General features: G+C 37.8%; 1 protein-coding gene across 3 annotated transcripts in view; it reads left to right on the forward strand.

The window, feature by feature from the left end:
* LOC126335187 (esterase E4-like) overlaps positions 1-20098 on the forward strand; it is a 126705-nt gene that overhangs the window by 89105 nt on the left and 17502 nt on the right. For all 3 annotated transcript variants that reach the window (XM_049998186.1, XM_049998184.1, XM_049998185.1), the window contains 4 exons: positions 1812-1940; positions 3618-3777; positions 7485-7670; positions 17131-17315. In XM_049998186.1, coding sequence (XP_049854143.1) covers positions 1812-1940; positions 3618-3777; positions 7485-7670; positions 17131-17315 — 660 coding nt within the window. The remainder of the gene's footprint in view (positions 1-1811; positions 1941-3617; positions 3778-7484; positions 7671-17130; positions 17316-20098) is intronic.

Consider the following 20098-nt stretch of genomic DNA (forward strand, 5'->3'; position numbering starts at 1 on the left):
CCCAGGCCATTTCAATTATCCTGTGTAGCCATTTAAGACCTGTCATTCCACTGTATTTGATGAGTTCCGACTTAATTTCATCCACCCCAGCTGCTTTATAGCACTGCAATCTACTGACCATTTTCTCCACTTCCTCAAATGTGATCCTATTTCCATCATCATTCCTATCCCATTGTACCTCGTAATCTGAAACATTACTGGTCGTATTTTCACCTACATTGAGCAACTCTTCAAAATATTCCCTCCATCTGCCCAAGGAATCCACAGGATTCACCAGCAGTTTTCCTGACCTGTCCAAAATACTTGTCATTTCCTTCTTACCTACCTTTCAAAGATTGCTAATTACACCCCAGAATGGTTTTCCAGCAGCTTGACCCAAAGTCTCCAATCTGTTTCCAAAGTCTTCCCAAGATTTCTTCTTGGATGCTGCAATTATCTGTTTGGCTTGGTTTCTTTCTTCAATATAGCTTTCTCTGTCTACCTGAGTTCTAGTCTGTAGCCATTTTTGATATGCCTTCTTTTTCCTTTTACAGGCTGCCTTGACTGTGTTATTCCACCAAGCTGTTTGCTTCATCCTACTGTTCCAAGACATTCTTTAGCCACTTCTAGTACTGTGTCCCTGTATCTTGTCCATTCCTTTTCCAATGACTCTAACTGACTACATTCAACTACCTGGTACCTTTCTGAGATCATTGTTATGTACTTGTGCCTGATTTCCTTATCGTGAAGTTTCTCCACTCTTATCCTCCTACATATGGACCTGACCTGCACTTTCGGCCTCACAATCCCAATTTCACTGCAGATTAAATAATGATCAGTGTAATCAAAGAATCCCCTGAATACACGTGTGTCCCTCACAGCCTTCCTGAATTCCTGATCTGTTAATATATAGTCAATAACAGATCTGGTTCCCCTGCCTTCCCAAGTATACCAGTGAATGTTCTTATGTTTAAAAAAGGAGTTTGGGATTACTAAGCCCATACTGGCACAGAAATCCAAGAGGACAAAACTGGTATAATTAAACAAATATTAAAGCATGTAAGATATAGCTAAAGAGAAATTCAGCAGCATTGGGACAGTAACAGATGCATTTCACTGTGATTTTCAAAGACAATGTGTAAGCTAATGAAAATTTCCAGTTTTAGTATTATTATCATGTTTATAATTATATATAATTCAGCTCAGTGGACTGTCAGATTTAAACCAAAAGGTTCTTAGAGTTTATTCTGTAACTTTTCACTTCTTTCATCTCTGGTTATCATTTGTTAATATGAAAGACACCAAGTTGTGCCATTCCTTGGAGTTCACATTAAACTGTTGATCCCCTTATATCTGGGTGTATATATCAGTCAAAGGTTGGAGGAAGGCAAAACATACCACCTCAAACAGGACCGTGCTCTAGTAAAGCAGTGTGGTGGTCAAACAAACCTTCAGATCTCTCCCACTCTCTGTCTCATTCTTTCATTTTTAGGCATCAATATCTAATATTCTATATGTCTATCAAATATCTTCAACAAGTCAGAGATAGTTTTGTTCATTTAACTCTCACACTAAAAACTAAAACAACCAAGATTTTTTGTTGTTGTTTTATGACAGCCATGATTGCTACATTTGTTAAAAATAATTTTCATTTGTAAACATAATCATATTTGAATTCATACATCACTTATTGTATCATTTGGATATTTGAATTCATACATGACTTATTGTATCATTTGGTCCTCTTTAGAAACTAATAACACTAAACATATAAAACATAGACAAGCAAAATAAAGGTCGAGGATAATTCTCAAATTTATCTGAATTTTTAGCCTCCAGTGCCACTGAACCCATGGGATGGTGTAGCAGATGCCACAAAGGATGGAGCAAGATGTCCTGAGAGAGAGAACACCAATGAAACCTCTGAAGACTGTCTGTTTCTCAATGTATACACTACAAAGGTAAGTAAAACTATATCTGTGATAGAACATTGCTAACTGCTGCAGAAAATATGTAATGCTAAAATGTTAAAGAAAGTTTTTGTTGCAACATGTTTCATTAACTCAGATGCAAACATTGAAACACTAATTCCATAGTGATCGATATCTGTCTCTGTTATAGGATATGTTCTGATAAATGTTGGTCTATATATAGTGAGATATCACCAATTGCTTACATAGGACCAGTGAAGCTTGACACAAAAACATTCAGCATTTGGAGCTAGAAGGTTTTTCATAACCTCAGAAAGGCATTCCGTAAGAAAAAGAAAGCAAAAAAGAAAGAGGTGTATGAGATGCATAAATCAAAAACTTACTGAAGCCTTAGGTTAAGGGGGCTGATGAAAAATGAACTTCAAACACCTTTACCACATCTCATATTACTCCTAATCCAGCAATTTGAATGCCATTTCATACCATAAACTCACTGTATTTATTGTCAAGGACTATTTCATCCATCTTTTGTGTCAGTCAAAGGAGTATTAATGGGTGTGATAGATAGGCTGGTCAGAAACAGCCTGAATATCTTGTAGGGTGTTTCACACGAGGCTGTGCTGAGAAAAAATTGTTAAGAAAAAAATTTGATACTTGTGGCATTTTAGAGTTATTTAGCATCGAAATTAGCCAATCACACCATTACATGCGCAAATTCAAGTGGCCTGCCAGAGACAGTGTCGCCAAACATGTTCTTTGTTTAGTTCCTAAAACTGAAGAAAAGAGTGATACAAGAATTGGACATAATAATGATCAAACCTGAGCCAAAGACTGAACAGCCTTGTGCACTGTCATCTATGCTACAAGAACAACTGACACTAATAGTATGGGGCAGGCTGCTTCAATTTGTGCACACAGTGACCTGATTTGCTAACCTGAATGCTAAATAACTCAGAAATGTTACAATGTGTTGATATTTTTCTTAACAATTATTTCTCAGAAAAACCTCCCCTGTAATACCCTTAAAAGCTTTTCAGCTTGATTCTGATCATCCTGTAGTTTCCTGTTGGGTTATGTGGGCCCTGATATAATTACTCACATAACTAGTTTCTCAAGTAACTTATATCTCCAGTTTTGAGCAAACATTTAGTATTTTCATACTAAATGTCGTATGCAAATTATATTGCTTTTAGCTGTTATTTGAGGGGTAAGATTTTTCTTGTATGGAATGACAGCTGATTGTACTTCCATCACTGAGTCTTTTACTTTCCAAACTGCAGTGATAGTTGGTTGTATTTTCATTCAGATGGAAGTAAATAATGCAGCACTTCTTAAGACTGATTTAATTATGATGCTAAGAGATTTAATCGGCATAATCACAACTGTAGTCGAAAGCAGCTGACTCACATATGAATTTTGCGCAATGTACAGGTATAAGTCATAGTCACACAGTCTTTAATAATGCTTCTACAATATGCTTACTTGTAAGCATGTTTTGCAGACTGCATAATCTTTTGATCATTGTTACATATTCCAAGAAAATATTCTTCATGGTTATAATGAAAATGAAAGTATGATCAGTTTAGCAGATCTTATGTCAAATGAAGGAAATGGTTATAACTGTACAGTCTGTTTGAATTTCATGATAATTACTGTAGACACCTAGAAATGACATTCATTAATGTATACACCTTTTTATAATTCCAGTTGCCAGACAGTACTGGAAACCCAAAGAGACCAGTAATGATCTTCCTGCATCCTGGTGCCTTCTATCTATTTAGAGGAACAAGTGACCTTTTTGGCCCTCAGTACCTCTTGGATGAGGATATAGTTCTTGTGACTCTCAACTACAGGCTTGGGGCTTTAGGTAAGCTGTCCCCAGGAACAGCATATTCTCCTTTCCCCTTTAACTAAGTGTAAAAACCAGCGCGCGCGCACACACACACACACACACACACACACACACACACACACACAGGGGGGGAGGGGGGAGGGAGGGGGGAGGGAGGGGGGAGGGAGGGAGGGAGGGGGGAGAGGGAGAGAGAGAGAGAGAGAGAGAGAGAGAGAGAGAGAGAGAGAGAGAGAGAGAGAGAGAGAGAGAGAGAGAGTTTCAAAGGAACCATCCCGGCATTTGCCTGAAGTGATTTAGGGAAATCATGAAAAACCTAAATCATTATGGCTGTCGCGGGTTTGAACTGTTATCCTCCCGAATGCAAGTCCAGTGTGCTAACCACTGCACTACCTTGTTCATTAGGTAAGTGGGCTTTTCTGGATTACACTGTCATCCAAGAGGACAGCTGCCTGAAACGTGCACCACGTCATGGTTGCAGGCCTGTGGGGGCACTGTTATGTTTTGGATACCATTCACTTGCGCTTCCACAGGACCTGTGGTAGTAATAAAAAGGCACCATGACAGCTGTGGACTGCCTGAACATTATTGTGCGCCACCTGCAGCATCCCTTCATGCTTGATGTCCTCCATGAGTGTGAGCATCTTAAAGCAGGATAACTGATCATGTCACAAGACTAGAATCATGCTCCAGTGATTTGAGGAGCATGACAGTAAACTCACATTGACATACATGAAACGTATGCACAGTTGTGAATATCATCAGCTGTATAATGGAATGACACAATGAAATTTTGTGCTGGACTGGGACTTAAACCCAGATTTCCCACATATTGGAAGGTCGCCACACCAATGGGGCAATCTGAGCACTATTCAGGGGCAGACCCAAACTTCCATATGTTGTCAGCCATGTGTCTACAACCTGTACTCACAGGCACTGCAATATTGTATCACATTGATGTCTTGGACACCAAGTTTGTCAGTTATGAACCCATTGGAACATATCCAGGACATTATTGGGCAACAGCTCCATGCCCACAAACCAGCAGCCCTTAATTTACAGAAGTGATTTGTGTGTAGATATCTGGTTCCACATCTCCTGAAAACTACCAATCCAGGTCATGCAGAATCCCAGCTGTAACAATACTATGAAAAGAACAGTTGCTACTTACTGTATAATAAGGGCTTTAACTGCCAGAGACAGTGATCTTGTGTGTGTGTGTGTGTGTGTGTGTGTGTGTGTTTTGTCTATTTTCAATGCAGGCCGTTTTTTGACAACTCACTTTCCCAGAGTCTTTTTATTGTGCCTATCTGCAACTCAGTATTTCCTCTACACGGTGAGCAGCAACTATGCTTTTCACAATATTATTACGTTCCGTCCTAGATTTTCCATGTTACAATCACAATATTATGTAAACAGTGGCTTTATGTTACACAGTCTCACTAACTTGCATTTTAGTTTTCATGTGCAAAATCTCACATCAGTGCTTAATATAATTTACTCTCATTTTTATAACCTTATTGCTACAGTGCAAGGTGGATAAACATGTTTTGTATCAAAAAGTATATCAAATACATGCTCTGAAATACTAGAGAAATGTTAAGCAAAATTATGAGCGTTAACTATGTTAAGCATTCTACCCCTATATCTATATCTGCAAAAACAAGTGCCCCAATTTAACCCTTGTACCAATGAAAAGATGAGTGAAAGCACTACTAATGCCAGTGATATTGAGAAACAACTGAAATTGTTGAAATTGAACAAACCTCCATGGCCCAATGGAATTCCTATCAGAGTCTACATTGAATTCTTGGCCGAGTTACCCCCTCTTCTAACTATAATCTATCATAGATTGCTTGAACAAAAAATTGTCCACAGAAGTTGGAAGAAAGCACACATAACACCTGTCTACAAGAAGGTTTGTAGGAGTGACCCACAAAACTGCCATCCAGTATCTTTGACACTGATTTGCGGTAGAATTTTAGAAAATATTCCGAGTTCAAACATGATGAAGTATCTCAAACAGAATGATCTCTTCCATGACAACCAGCATGGATTCCGAGAACATCGATCATGTGAAATCCAACTCGCACTTTCTCACATGAGAAACTGAAAGCTTTGGATGAAAGTGTAGTATTTCTTGATTGCCAAAAAGCATTTGACTCAGTATAACACATACCATCATTGTCAGAAGTTTGATCATATGCAGTAACAAGTGAAATTTGTGACTGGGTTAAGGATTTTATGTCAGGGAGGACACAGTGTGTTATCTTGGATGTGAAGTCATCATCAGATGTAGAAATAACTTTTGGTGTTCCCCAGAGAAGTGAGCCGGTACCATTGCTGTTCATATTAATGACCTTGTGGACAATATTAATAGTAATCTCAGATTTTTTGCAAATGATGCAGTTATTTATAATGAAGTACTGTCTGAAAGAAGCTGCATGAATATTCAGCAGTCAGATTGTGACAAGATTTCAAAGGGATGCAAAGACTGACAACTTACTTTCATTATTCGGAAATGTAAAACTGTGCACTTCACAAAATGAAAAATATGTAATATCACCATAATATCACTGAGCCACAGTTCAAATCAGCCAGTTCATACAAATACCTGGTTGTAACACTTTGTAGGGATATGAAATGGAATGATCACATAGGCTCTGTTGTGGGTAAAGCAGGTGGTACACTTCAGCTTATTGATAGAATACTGGGAAAGTGCAATCAAGTCTACAAAGGAGATCACTTATGAATAATTCGTGTGACCCATTCTTGAATACTGCTCAAATATGTGGGACCCATACCAAATAGGACTGACGGGTGATATTAAACATATACAGAGAAGGGCAGCATGAGTGGTCACAGTTGTGTCTGAGCCAATGGAGAATGTTACAGTCAAGCTGAAGAAACTAAACTGGCAAACTGTTGAAGATAGACATAAACTACCTCGCGAAAGTCTACAAATGAGGTTTCAAGAACTGGCTCTGAATGATGACTCTAGGAATATGCTACAACCCCCTATGTAGCACTCACACACGCATCATGAGAAGTAGATTAGAATAATTACAACATGCACAGAGGCATCAAACAATCATTCTTCTTGCACTACGTACGTGAATGGAACAGGAAGAAACCCTAATAACTGGTACAGTAGGACATACCATCTGCCATGCATTTCATTGTGGTTTGCAGAGAAAAAGCCTGTAAGTGCACAGTAATTAGTCTAATCTTGTCTTCAGGGTTCCTATTGGAGCAAGAGAGGTGTTTGCAGCATATTCCTAGTTTCCTTGCTTAAAGCTGGTTATTGAAACTTGGTAAATAAGTTTTCATTAGATAGTTGGCATCTGTCTTGAGGATCAGACAGTTCAGGGTTTTCAGTATCTCTATGATGCTCTCCCATTGGTCAGACAAACCTTTAACCATTCCTGCTGCTGTTATTTTTATACATTCATTATCGTGAACTAGCAATATTTTAGGATGGATACCACAACTGTAGGATTTTGCAAATAGAGACTTATATGAAAGATAGTGAGTAATGCCACTGTGTGTTGCTGTTGATAAGTTTATAATAAAAATTGCTTCTTTATTGCTCTTTGATCATTCAGTGGCTGGTGAATAATTTCTTTCTTTGCATGTTGAAGTAGTATGACTCTCTAAATAATGTTTAAATAGACATAAAATATTGTTGATTATAAAAATTGGGACTACAAGTAATCATATTACAGGTTTCTTAAGCACTGGAGATTCAGTTCTTCCTGGGAACAATGGATTTAAGGATCAGGTGATGGCTCTCAAATGGGTACAGCAGAATATTGCTTCGTTTGGAGGTGACCCAGACAATGTGACAGTCAGTGGTTACAGTGCAGGGTCCATCAGTGTATATCTGCACATGCTGTCTCCAATGTCTAGAGGTATATAGCAATTATCATAATACTGATATTATAAGGTAGTAAGTACAAGGGTAAGTCAATTATTATCCACAAAGTAGTTATAAAATTTTATTGAAATCAAATAGGAAACTTACAAGAACATCATTTTTAACATAGTCTCCCGGCATTTCAATGCACTTGGTCCATTGTTGTACAAGCTTCCTGATGCCCTCATAGAAGAAGGTTCTTGGTTGATCTGCGAGCCAGGAATGCACCGCTTCTTTCACTGTTTCGTCTGAGGCAAATCGACGGCCCCTTAATGCCTTTTTGAGTGGACCAAACTAGTGATAGTCAGAAGGGGCAAGATCGGGACTATATGGAGAATGATCCAGTACTTCAAACATGAGTTTCTGGAGCATTTCAGCAGTGTCCAAGTGTGTTTGTTTATGCAACTGTGTGAGTTATTTTGGTACCCATCTTGCACAAACTTTATGAAACCCAAGTCTGTTGAGGATGATTTCATAGGCATAACCAAGAGTAATTTGCAGATGATGATGTGCCACTTTGTTAATAGTTATTTGTCTGTCTAAGAGAATCATTTCATGTGAATTGTCAATGGTTTCTTCATTTATGGGGGTAAACAGTCGTCCAACTCCTTCAACGTGCGTAATACTTGTGCGACCATTTCAGAATTTTTCAATCCATTTGTGGACAATCCGTTGTGGCAAAACACTGTTCCTGTACTGTACTGAAAGTCTTCGATAATTTTTGGCCCCTGATATGCCTTCCGACCACAAAAAACGGATCACTGAATGTTGCTCTTCTTTGGTGCAAATAGACAGCGGAGTAGCCATGATTAATAACATGGCAGTAACAACAAAACTAACACAGCAGCTTGAAAATTGCAAAGATATAGTAACAAATAAACAAAGCATGCATCATCAATGTAAAATGACTGTGTTACCAAAATAAACAAAAACATAACTAAATTGCAGATAATAATTGACTTACCCTCGTACAGATCGTGAACTTAACAAAATGTTTATTAAATGCAGGGAAAAAGAGTACCATGTTGAATAGAAATCTGAAAATGGAAATTGAAATAAAATGAAATTTTGTTTTTTTTTAAACATAACAAGGTCAAAGTACAGCATTTTTCATATTACTGACAGCAGTTTTGAGGACCAATAATCACAGTGGCACTGAAACAAAGGCTAATATAAAGTATATAAAGTAGGAGATAAAATACCAAATTTGGTCTATCAAAATTGTTCCACTGTGGATTGTACTATTGTTCCTCTTCAGTATTGTTGAATGGATTCTGAAATGACAGACATGTAGGTAAGTGACTGCTGAACAGAAAATCAACTAACATTGCTCAACAGAGAAATGTCGAATGTGCCTGATGGGATATCTATATGATTACATGTAGATTACGTGAAAGAACTTCTTTCTCTTCTAGCAGCAGTTCCTCATAGGTCACTAGAGTAATAAAGAAAGCCAAGGGATTGCGATATAGTACAGATCATTCCTGTTTTCAAGAATGTAAACAGTAGGCTTATGTCACTTAAATCAATTGCTTGCAGAAATGTGGAACATGATTTTTGCTAGAGACCAAGAATGCCCTCTGTGCTAATTAATATCGATTCCACAAGCAGCACTCTTGTGAAATACATCTCACTCTATTCATCAATGAGATGAAGATGGTACCCAAGTTGATACTGTATCCCGTAACTTGTAGAAGACTTTCATACTGTCCAACACTGCCACATCAAAAGAAAATATGAGCCCTATTGGACTACATCTAGAACACAGCACACTGATCATAATGGGGGAGACATTATCAGACATGAAAACATCAGAAGATCCATGAGGCTGTTCACAGATGCTCTTGTATACAGAAATATCCCAAAGGTGCAAAACTACAGCAAAATACAGGAAGATCTGCAGATGACCCTCTGCTATGCGTCACACAGTGGTATGCAGGGTACAGATGTAGATGGCCCTCAAGATAACCACACATAAAGAAGAGGGAAGACTCATTAATGTTTGAACACATTACTGGCAATGAATCACTGGAAAAAGGAATAACTATAAAATATCTGGGAATTTTGTGTCCAGAATAAACTTAAGTAGAATGACCACACAAAATGAAATACAGGAAAGGCAGGTGTCACACTGAGATTCATTGAAAACATTGTAGGGTAATGTATTTCACCCGTAAAGGAGGTCACTTAACAAAATACCACTTAAATGAATGGGTCCTTACAGGATAGAATTAATACAGCAGATAAAGAAGACCCACAGGAAGGCACCATGTTTCATCATGAATTTGTTTTATAAGTACAATGGCATCATAGAGATGCTGACTAAACTCCAGCGGCAGCTGCTGTAAGACAGGCAGAGGGCATCATGGAAAAGTTTTAGTGTTAAAATTATGAAAGCATAGCTTCCAAGAAGAGCCACACAACCTATTACTCCTGCCTAAATATTTATCTCACAAAATAATAGAGATGGAAAAATTGCATACATTCAAGTTCACACAGAGGATTACAAACTGTCATTTTACATGCAACACTGTCTTTGATATAGTCATTTAGTTGAACACTTTGAAGGTGTTCCAGTAGAGTTCACTATGACACATCAGATAAAATGAGCTGTCAATGTGAGAGCCACATTATTATTATTTTAATGCAAAATAGCCTGTTGTCAAAGAGATATACGCCAAGTTTGTAGCTAGTGAGAACGCAGAAATCAGTAGCTCATTGTTGGTGATATATCTGAAGAGGTGCAAGATCTCACAGGATATAATGGAAAAGTCCTCTTGATTTGCTTTGATCTATGACCAAATTTCCCAATTTTATTGTACACTCCTTTTCACAAAGATTCTACAGTATCAAGTGGCCTAAAAATTGTATCACTGTAGGATCATTATGAACATTTTAGAAAGTAATAAATACTTCATAAAAATATTTGATTACCTCTTCTGAAAGAAGCCTCTTTCAAGTAGTCGCACTAATTCATCTATTCATTCTCACTCTAGCCTGTACAGAACTCACCACGAGAAATATCTCTCAAGGATGTGTTGATACATCTTCTCAGAGAAATTTTCAAAAATGATGATATGGTCCTTTGATAAAATCCACATTTACTGGTTGTAAAACAGCTTATCCATGGTCTGTCCTGATTGCATTAATTTTTTAAAATCATCAGATTCAGTTCACCATGAACCATTCTAAGATCTGACTACATCGGGGAGTTATCCATGCAATTCTCAGCAAAATTTGCATGCTACATCAAAGCATAACATAGTCATTATTTTAAACAGTGATGTAGCATGTACAGTTTGCTGATAGCTGGATGGTTTACTCTCATAATTAATACAGTCAGATATGAGAATGGCTAATGTTACACTGAAACAGGTCATTTAAAAAAATTAATGTGTTCAAAATATATAATAAAAATTCTGTTTCAGTAATCTGTTCCAGAACTTTTCAAAAGTAGATGCAATTTGCTCTAGGAACTCAAAATTATGCACAGAAGTGGTTTATTTCAATTTAAAAAGAGAACAAAAGTGAATGAATAAGTGCGTTATGGTGGGATGACCTCTCATACAGAGCTAGTATTCGGCACTTCTCCTTGACTCTTGTGGCTGTCTGCGAAGACATTCCCCACCATACCTTCTAATGTGACTAAGATAGAGATGCATCACTGCCTCTGCGTTTCTTGGTCATGTTGATACAGTTATGTTTCATTGTCAGTTTTTAACTGATCTGCCTGTTCCTACAACATATGACAAAACATCCAATAGCTGCAGACTGTAGTCACATAAAGGATATTACGTAAGCTGCAGTGTGAAGAACACACTGAAACTGCTGATATACTGGTAGCTAATACAGGCATTCTCTTCAATTATTTTCTCAACATGGAACAAATTTTCTTGCTAGCACTGGATAATAATGAATAGATTGATTCTCTTTGAAAGTATATTTAATGTATGGTTTCACCGAATCAATTAAAAGTTACTGAAAACTGAAGGAGGGGTGGAAAAAATCCTACCATTTTATAAGGCAATGGCCTAATTTGAAACTATAGGATGTTAGTATCCTCGTTTAAGCTACACTGCTGACACTATTTTGATATTAGGCAGTACATGAAACAAGAAATCCAACTTAGATTTCTAAAACTCAATCCATAATGTAAGTTACAACAAAATTTTAAATGAGATATTATCATTATATGCCATTCTTAAATGAACTGAAATTGATTAGAACTTAATTGTTGAAAACTTTTTCAAATCCAGTTCAAAATTCCTTGGGAAGTGATCACCAGGTACTGGGAACTAGCATTTCTGATCCAAGTGCAGGGCTCAGTGAGATCACCTTTAATTTAGGCCTCCTTGGAAAGAATCTTGGGAAGGAAGAACATGTAATAATAGGATAGTTTGAGCTGAAACCTTGATTTGATTTTTATTTGGTCCTGTTGATTACATATTGTACAGATGGTGTACTAGTAATATAGGACAAATCAAGTGAAATAATATAGAACTGTATGTGCATTTTATATGTCACATATATACTGCTTTACTCGCTTTGCATGTTTGCATGTTTGCATGTAACATTACAGCCAGAATTTTATTGGCATAAATTTAATTGTAAGCTTAAGCATGTAGAATAAATAAAAGTACACATTTTTATTCTAATAACACAAATAATTTACATTTTATAATCAATATTCAATATGAAATTCAAAATTATATCTTTATGACGTAAGTAAAAATGTCACATTTTTTCTGTTAAGAGTGTCTTTTTACCAAGTTGTTTTCTTTGTTCTTACACTAATGGATGCCTAGTACCTCTAAGAATTCACTAATTTTATTACAAAAGTTTGATCTGTGAGGTATGTCCTTAGTTTCCTTTTGAATACCTGTATGTAATTAATTTCCTTTTTTATACTGATGGGGAGCTTATTGTTGACTTTTATATCTGACTCAGTAACTCCATTGCATATTTTTGTGAGAGTTGCAGAGGTTTAGTGGAAATTTGTCACCTGTCTTGTGCCATGACTATGAATGTCACAGTGCTTTTGAAATAATTTCATGTCGTTGGCTACAGAAATCATCTGTGAGTATATGTACTGACTGTCCTGTAATAGCAAATATCATGAATTATTTGAAAAGCCCCTGCAGGATGTTCTGTCAGAGACCCCATAAATGTAGATCACTGCTCATTTTTTTTTAACTTTGAAGATATTTTCAGCTCTTGCAGCATTTCCCCAGAAGATTAAGCCATAGAAGAGTATAAAATGGAAATACGTAAAATCTGATAACAGCACATTTCACTGTCAACAAAGTGAGAAATGGTTCTCATTGCAAAGCAAGCTGAGTTAATTTTCTTGACCAGCTGATTGATTTGTTCCTTCCATTTTAAAAGACTGTATGTGCGATTGTTAGAGTTTTGTACGCATGGTTTCATTAATTTTCTGATTGTTAAATCCATTTCAGAAACTTAAAGTGTTTTATTTGTTGCCTGAAACCATACACACTAGTTTTTGAAAAATTTAGGGTTAGGGTATTTGCTGCGACCATTTGGGTACGTGGTTATTGTCTGTCAGGGATGTATCCTGCACTGTGGAGTTGGGCGCCTTGATCAGAATACTTGTATCATCAGCTCTGTCATTAATTATAATTGGTAGATCATTAACATAGATCAAGAAAATCAGTGGCCCAGGGATCAAACCCTGGGAGACTGGATTTCCCCTGAGTTTATTGTTACACCTGCCTCCATTAACAACACTCTCTGTTTCCTTTTGTGTAAATAATGTTCTAGCCAAGTTAAAGGCTAGTCTCTGGTGCCATAATGTGGAAGCTTTTTAACAGTGTGTTATAGTCTACAAAGACAAATGCCTTAGCATGTTCACCAAGGATCCCCACTGGATACCTTTTGAAATTAGTTCACCTACAATTTCATCTGTCTGGCTAAATATTGCTCTCTCTGTGGAGAATCCTTTATGAAAGTTTAACTGTGCAGATGTCACTGAGCTATTTTGAATTACGTGGGAATAAATCCTATGATAGACTTGTCTCTCAAATATCTTTGAGAACACAAGCAATGAGAGATGAACTAATAGTTAATAATTACATTCCTCACTCCACTTTTGTGGACTGGCAGAGGTATCATATGTTTTAGTCTATCTGGAAATACCCCAGTTTCTACTGACTGGCTACACAAATGGTACAATATGTGACAATGTGCTTATGATATTTTATTTTACTTAGAAAAACCAGTTAACTTCCTCTCAATTTGGTTTTCATAAAGGGTTGTCCACACAGAAAGCAATACAAGACCCCACAAATGAAGTGCTAATAGAGCTAAGCATGAAAAATTGTCCTGTTGGTATATTCTACTGCCTTGCCAAAGTATTTTATTGTGCATATCACAAAAATCTTCCTAGCTAACTTAAGTGTTAAGACATTAATGGCAATTGTCTTGCATGATTGGAATCTTCCCTCTATAGCAGAAAGCTGAGGGTCTCATTAACGGACTCTACCTCAGGCATGAAAATAACCTGACAATGGGACATGCTAACATGTGATGTACCACATGGATCGGTACTGCATCCACTCTTAAAAGGACACTTCAAAAACTGTAATGTTTATTAGTGACACAAGCATACTAACTAAGGGTTCAAACTCCCTTAGCAGATACAACTCCAATGATAGGTGAACAGGCCTAAAAGTGGTTCACAGCTAACAGTTTGTTACTCTCACAATAACTCATATTATGCACTTTGAAAATAGAATAATGATCTTTTAGCACCAGAATAGACATTAATGGCCATACAATGAATGAAGTACAGTTTGTAAAATTACTTGGGGTCTAAATAGGTAGGAATTTAAAATGGAGTCAACACATGGATAAACTAATGACATTCAATTCAATTTGTTATAGCATATGAAGCACCTCTCAATATGTTGACGTAAAGACAAGAAAGTTAGCTTATTTTGCATATTTTCGCTCCCCATTGTCTTACAGAATTATCTTCTGGGGCAGTGCACGTAAAGTAAACAGTTATTAAATCCAGTTTAAACTGAACTTTGATATAAAAAGTCAGATAATATGAAGATGCAAATGCTGATGAAGCCATTATTTCATCACAGAGATATCTCTGTGACACAGTGGTGGCCTCATCATCTTCTGACACCACCTGCTGGAGGACTGATCTCCTCTGTACTCTCTACACATGGGGCTTCCTTCAAGAATTTTTAAAAGACAGAGTTTTCAAGGTACATGTGGGTTCTGCCTTCTCAGAAACCTTTAGCAATGAAAATGGTGTGCCTCAGGTTCCATCCTGAGTGTCGTCCTCTTTGCTGTCACCATTAACAGTGTTATGGCCTGTCTCCCACCAGGCATCTCCGGCTCTCTTTTCGTTGACAATTTTGTCATCTATTGCAGTTCTCCACAGACTTGTCTCATTGAGCGGTGTCCTCAGCAATGCATCTTTACTCGTGAATCATTGACAATGGCTTTCATTTTTCCACTGACAAAACAGTTTGTATGAATTTCTGGCAGTGCAATTGGTTTCTTCCACTGTCTTTACATCTTGGGCCTGTTGCTCTTCTGTTTGTTGAAACTACAAAAATCCTGGGGCTCATGATCAATAGGAAACTTTCATGATCCTCCCATGTGTCTTACCTGGCCACTGCTATAAACGGTCCCTCAGTGTCCTGTGTGTTCTCAGCGATACTCTCTGGGGAGCAGATCGAACCAGCCTCCTCCGATTGTACTGGTCCCTTGTTTATTTGAAAATAGACTATGGGTGTTTCATTTATGCATCTGCATGTTCATCCATTTTATGCTGTCTCAATACAATCCATCATCATGGAATCCGTTTGGCCACTGGCACCTTTTACACTGGCCTGGTTGAGAGTCTGTATGCAGAAGCTGTCAAACTCCTGCTGTCATACTGCTGTGACTTTCTCTGCAACAGATACGCAGGCCGTCTGTCTGCCTCTTTCCTCGATGACTCCTTTGATCGCCAGTATGGGGCACGTCCCTTTTCTCTGTTACCTTCTGGAGTTTGCTTTCAGCTATTGCTTTGGCAGCTTAATTTCACGCTATCTGCCATTTTTCCAGTGGGTGTGACCCCTTCATCACTTTGACTTTGTGTGGTGGCTCCTGTTCACCTTGGATTTCATTCACTTCCTAAGGACACCACTTGAAACTTGCTCTGTTGCCATATGTTTCTTGACCTTCACACAGAACTTTGTGGTAGTACCTTTGTGTACACTGATGGCTCTTGGACTGACCATGGTGTCGAGTGTGCCTTCGTCATTGGCACCGATGATTTTCGGTATAAGCTTCTGGAGCACTGCTCAGTATTTACAAAAGAGCTCTTCGTCCTGTATCAGACCAAGCAGTACATCTGGTGAGCAGGCTTTTCAATTGTGTCATCTGCTCCAACTCTCTCAGCACTTCGGGACCTGTGTGTGCTGTACACCGTCCATCCCTTAGTGCAATGTGTCCAGGAGAACTTTCACTTGCTCACTCTTGATGGAGTCACTGTGATGTTCATGTGGGTTCCTGATCATGTCGGTCCTACAGGGGACGAGGCCACTGACACTGCTGCCAATGTTGCAGTCCTTGTATCTCAGCCCACTAGTTCTTCCATTCCATCCAATGATCTGTGTGTTGCCATCTGTCGGCAGGTGGTATCACTTTGGCATGACTAGTGGTCTTCCCTTCATGGGAATAAGCTCCAGGGAATTAAACCTCCTAACAGCTTGGCTGAACACCTCTCGGCCCTCTCGTCACCAGATCATTTTAGCTAGGTTGCATTTTGGGCACTGCCTTTTTGGCCATCGCCATTCGTTCCCCACCACTTTGTGCTCATTGTCCTCAACCTTTGATGGTGTATCATTTCCTGACAGAATGCCATTCTTTTAAGTACTTATGTTCTAATTTATGTTTGCCGTCAGAACTATTGGCAGTTTTAGCGAATGATGCACAGACTGTCAACCACTTTTACTTTTTATCCATTGTAGCAATATGGTGAAGGACATTTAATCTTTAGTTCAGGACCTCCATTGTCCTTAAGGCTCATTTTATGGCGCTTTTTCCCAGAGCAAGTCCCTGTTTTTAGTTGTCTTTCCTTCTGTTGATTGGGCTTAATGTGTAATTGCTTTTAACTCCTTGTTCTCCTTCGTGTTATAAGGTTTTGACATGGGCGTGTATGACCTTAGCTGTTTTTGCAACCTAAAACAAAAGCTTCTGATACTTGATAATGGATGCTTTTCATCTGAAACCAGTCATCAAAACATTGTAATGTGCAACTGAGACTAAATACAGTGAACTATATTCCGGCACTTGCTTTTCTCTGTGCCACCATGGCAAATATTACTATTAATTAGAAGGTGATCCGTTTCTAGATAACATCTCTGTTTTTTTTTCAGTGCTACAAAAATATTTAAAGTTGCTATATAATCATCAAATCGCTTTTACAGGCTTGTTTCACAAAGGAATTGCAATGAGTGCAGCTGTTCAATCAATTGTTATAAAGGACCCATTGCAACAAGCCAAGAAGCAAGCAAGAATGCTAAACTGCCCTGACACATCATCAGAGCAGATTGTTAATTGTCTGAAAGGAAAAGATGCCATAGAGATTGCAGAAACACTACCACAGTTTTTTGTAAGTGTTATGTTCTTATTAAGAACATAATAAAATCAAACAAAAGATTTTATATTGTCACACATGCTAATAGACCAGAAAATTGTCAATACTGGGGAATGGCAGTGAGAAGCATCATGCATCTCTCATAACTAGTTGTTTATTTTAAACATTTACTGTCAGCTATTTTTGTTATATACTTAACAAAGTCATGAACTAGTATGTTTCATTCATATCTACAAAATATTGTTTGTAGGCAAAAAGAGTGTAACTGATTTAACTATTTTGATATACTGCAAGGTGAATTGAATGTTTTTTATTAAGTGTACAGATAATGATGTGCTTGTATAGCTTAACATGCAGTGCACTATCTTGTGAAACAGGGAAGTGCACCTGGCCCAGATAGAAGCTGCACAGTGGATTAACGACTGTTGGTCTGGTACACCAGCCTGCCTAAGTGTAGTTTCTCACACTTGCTTAGGTGAATTCTAGGCTGGTTCCCAATCTCCACCTCCAGAAATACCATAGACAAACAGCTAACATATGATAAAATACAGAACAATGTTTACATGAATCACAGACATGGTTTTCCTCCCATAGGTTAATTGAAGACTGTTGAGATGGGAAGGGCATCCAGCAAATAAGTTAAAATAATAAAAATAAATCTGATAAGGCATGAAAACAGGGCACCCCATATAACAAGATAAATATTAGGAAAGAGAGATTAATTTATTAATATAGTTTGAAAGGGAACTGACAATTTTAAATCTTTCTGCTAATTTGTCCAGTTATCTTAATTGTGTATAATGCCAATGTTCGTCACTTCTATTTTAAGAATGTTTCCTATTGTACCCTATCTACATGGCCACATGAACCAAAGTTGAGTTATCGCCTCAGTCTTTTGCCTCTTCTATCATTTTTGGTTTTCATCCATGCTACTGTGAGTTCCCATTCTGGCTATAGCTTTTCTGACTCCATCCTGCCATCTCAACTTTGACCCACCAAGGCATCTCCTTCCTTGTGGCTTCCCTTCTAGCACTTTTTTTTTACCATCCCTTCTCAGTACATGTCCCATCCATTCAATCTATCTGTTTCTTGTTCCTACCGTCACATCTTGCTCATTGTACAATGCATAGGTTTCTGTGTTCTTTCTTCTGCTGAAATTATATGCCTAAAAATTGGTTCAAAACTTTTCAAAACTTTGTTTTTGAAGATGATAATTTTCCTCTCTATCTTCCCTGTCAGTATTCACATCTCGGTCATGTATGTTAAGACAGTTGCCTTGAAAATACTTGGTTTTGATGTCTTTTTTAGCTTTTGACTAGTGAATAGTTTATTCATTGCAAATGTGCAATTCTTGTAGATCTTATATGGTTCATTATTTTCTTCTCTGCATTATTTACTCCACTTAACAGTATTTCCTAGGTATTCAAAGGATCCAGTCTTCATAAACAAAATTCTTCCCATCTCTACTATTTCCTCTTCTTATTTATCTGCCTTTTTTGTTATCATACATAACATTCCTCTTCCATAGATTTCAAACCCACTTTTTATGCCTCCTCAACTAACATTGTAGCTGTCTTTTATAGTCCATCATCCTCCTCTGATACAAGAATAGTACTTTTGACAAAAGCTAATAATTTCACTTTATCATCTATGCTGAAATCTCTGCAAATCAATGATGCCTTTTTTAGTGTCTTCTCCAGTATCAGATTAAATAGGCTAGGGAAGCTGCAGTCTATACTTCACACCCATATTCAATATAAAACATTCATATTCTCTGCCTTCATCTTTCACCGAACACTTAGTTTCCTCAACGCAAATTCTATAGTCTGATTAAAATAACTTGACAGATGACTCTTCACGGGCTGATTCTCCAATCTGAGCACTCATCACCACCCCCGAACCATTTCCTGTTGCCAAACTGCCTCAACAATTGGTCAGTTCAACCCCCCCCCCCCCCCCCCCCCCACACACACACATACGAGATGCATGTGTTTCATACATGGCACTAGAGCTTTCTGCACAAGACGGGGTTCAGTGTTACATATATTATAATCACAGAGATTGGTACATTAAAAGTTTTGCACAACATTGTTGTTGTTGTTGTTGTGGTCTTCAGTCCTGAGACTGGTTTGATGCAGCTCTGTATGCTGCTCTATCCTGTGCAAGCTTCTTCATATCCCAGTACCCACTGTAACCCACATCCTTCTGAATCTGCTTAGTGTAGTCATCTCTTGGGCTCCCTCTACGATTTTTTCCCTCTACGCTGCCCTCCAATACTAAAATGGTGATTCCTTGATGCCTCAGAACATGTCCTACCAACCGATCCCTTCTTCTGGTCAAGTTGTGCCACAAACTTCTCTTCTCCCCAATCCTATTCAATACTTCCTCATTAGTTATGTGATCTACCCATCTAATCTTCAGCATTCTTCTGTAGCGCCACATTTTGAAAGCTTCTATTTTCTTCTTGTCCAAACTATTTATCGTCCATGTTTCACTTCCATACATGGCTACACTCCATACAAATACTTTCAGAAATGACTTCCTGACACTTAAATCTATACTCGATGTTAACAAATTTCTCTTAATCAGAAACGCTTTCCTTGGCATTGCCAGTCTACATTTTATATCCTCTCTACTTCGACAATCATCAGTTATTTTGCTCCCCAAATAGCAAAACTCCTTTACTACTTTAAGTATCTCATTTCCTAATCTAATTCCCTCACCATCACCCGACTTAATTCGACTACATTCCATTATCCTCATTTTGCTTTTATTGATGTTCATCTTGTATCCTCTTT

Source organism: Schistocerca gregaria, chromosome 2 (genome assembly GCF_023897955.1).
Source record: "Schistocerca gregaria isolate iqSchGreg1 chromosome 2, iqSchGreg1.2, whole genome shotgun sequence".
NCBI lineage: Eukaryota > Metazoa > Arthropoda > Insecta > Orthoptera > Acrididae > Schistocerca > Schistocerca gregaria.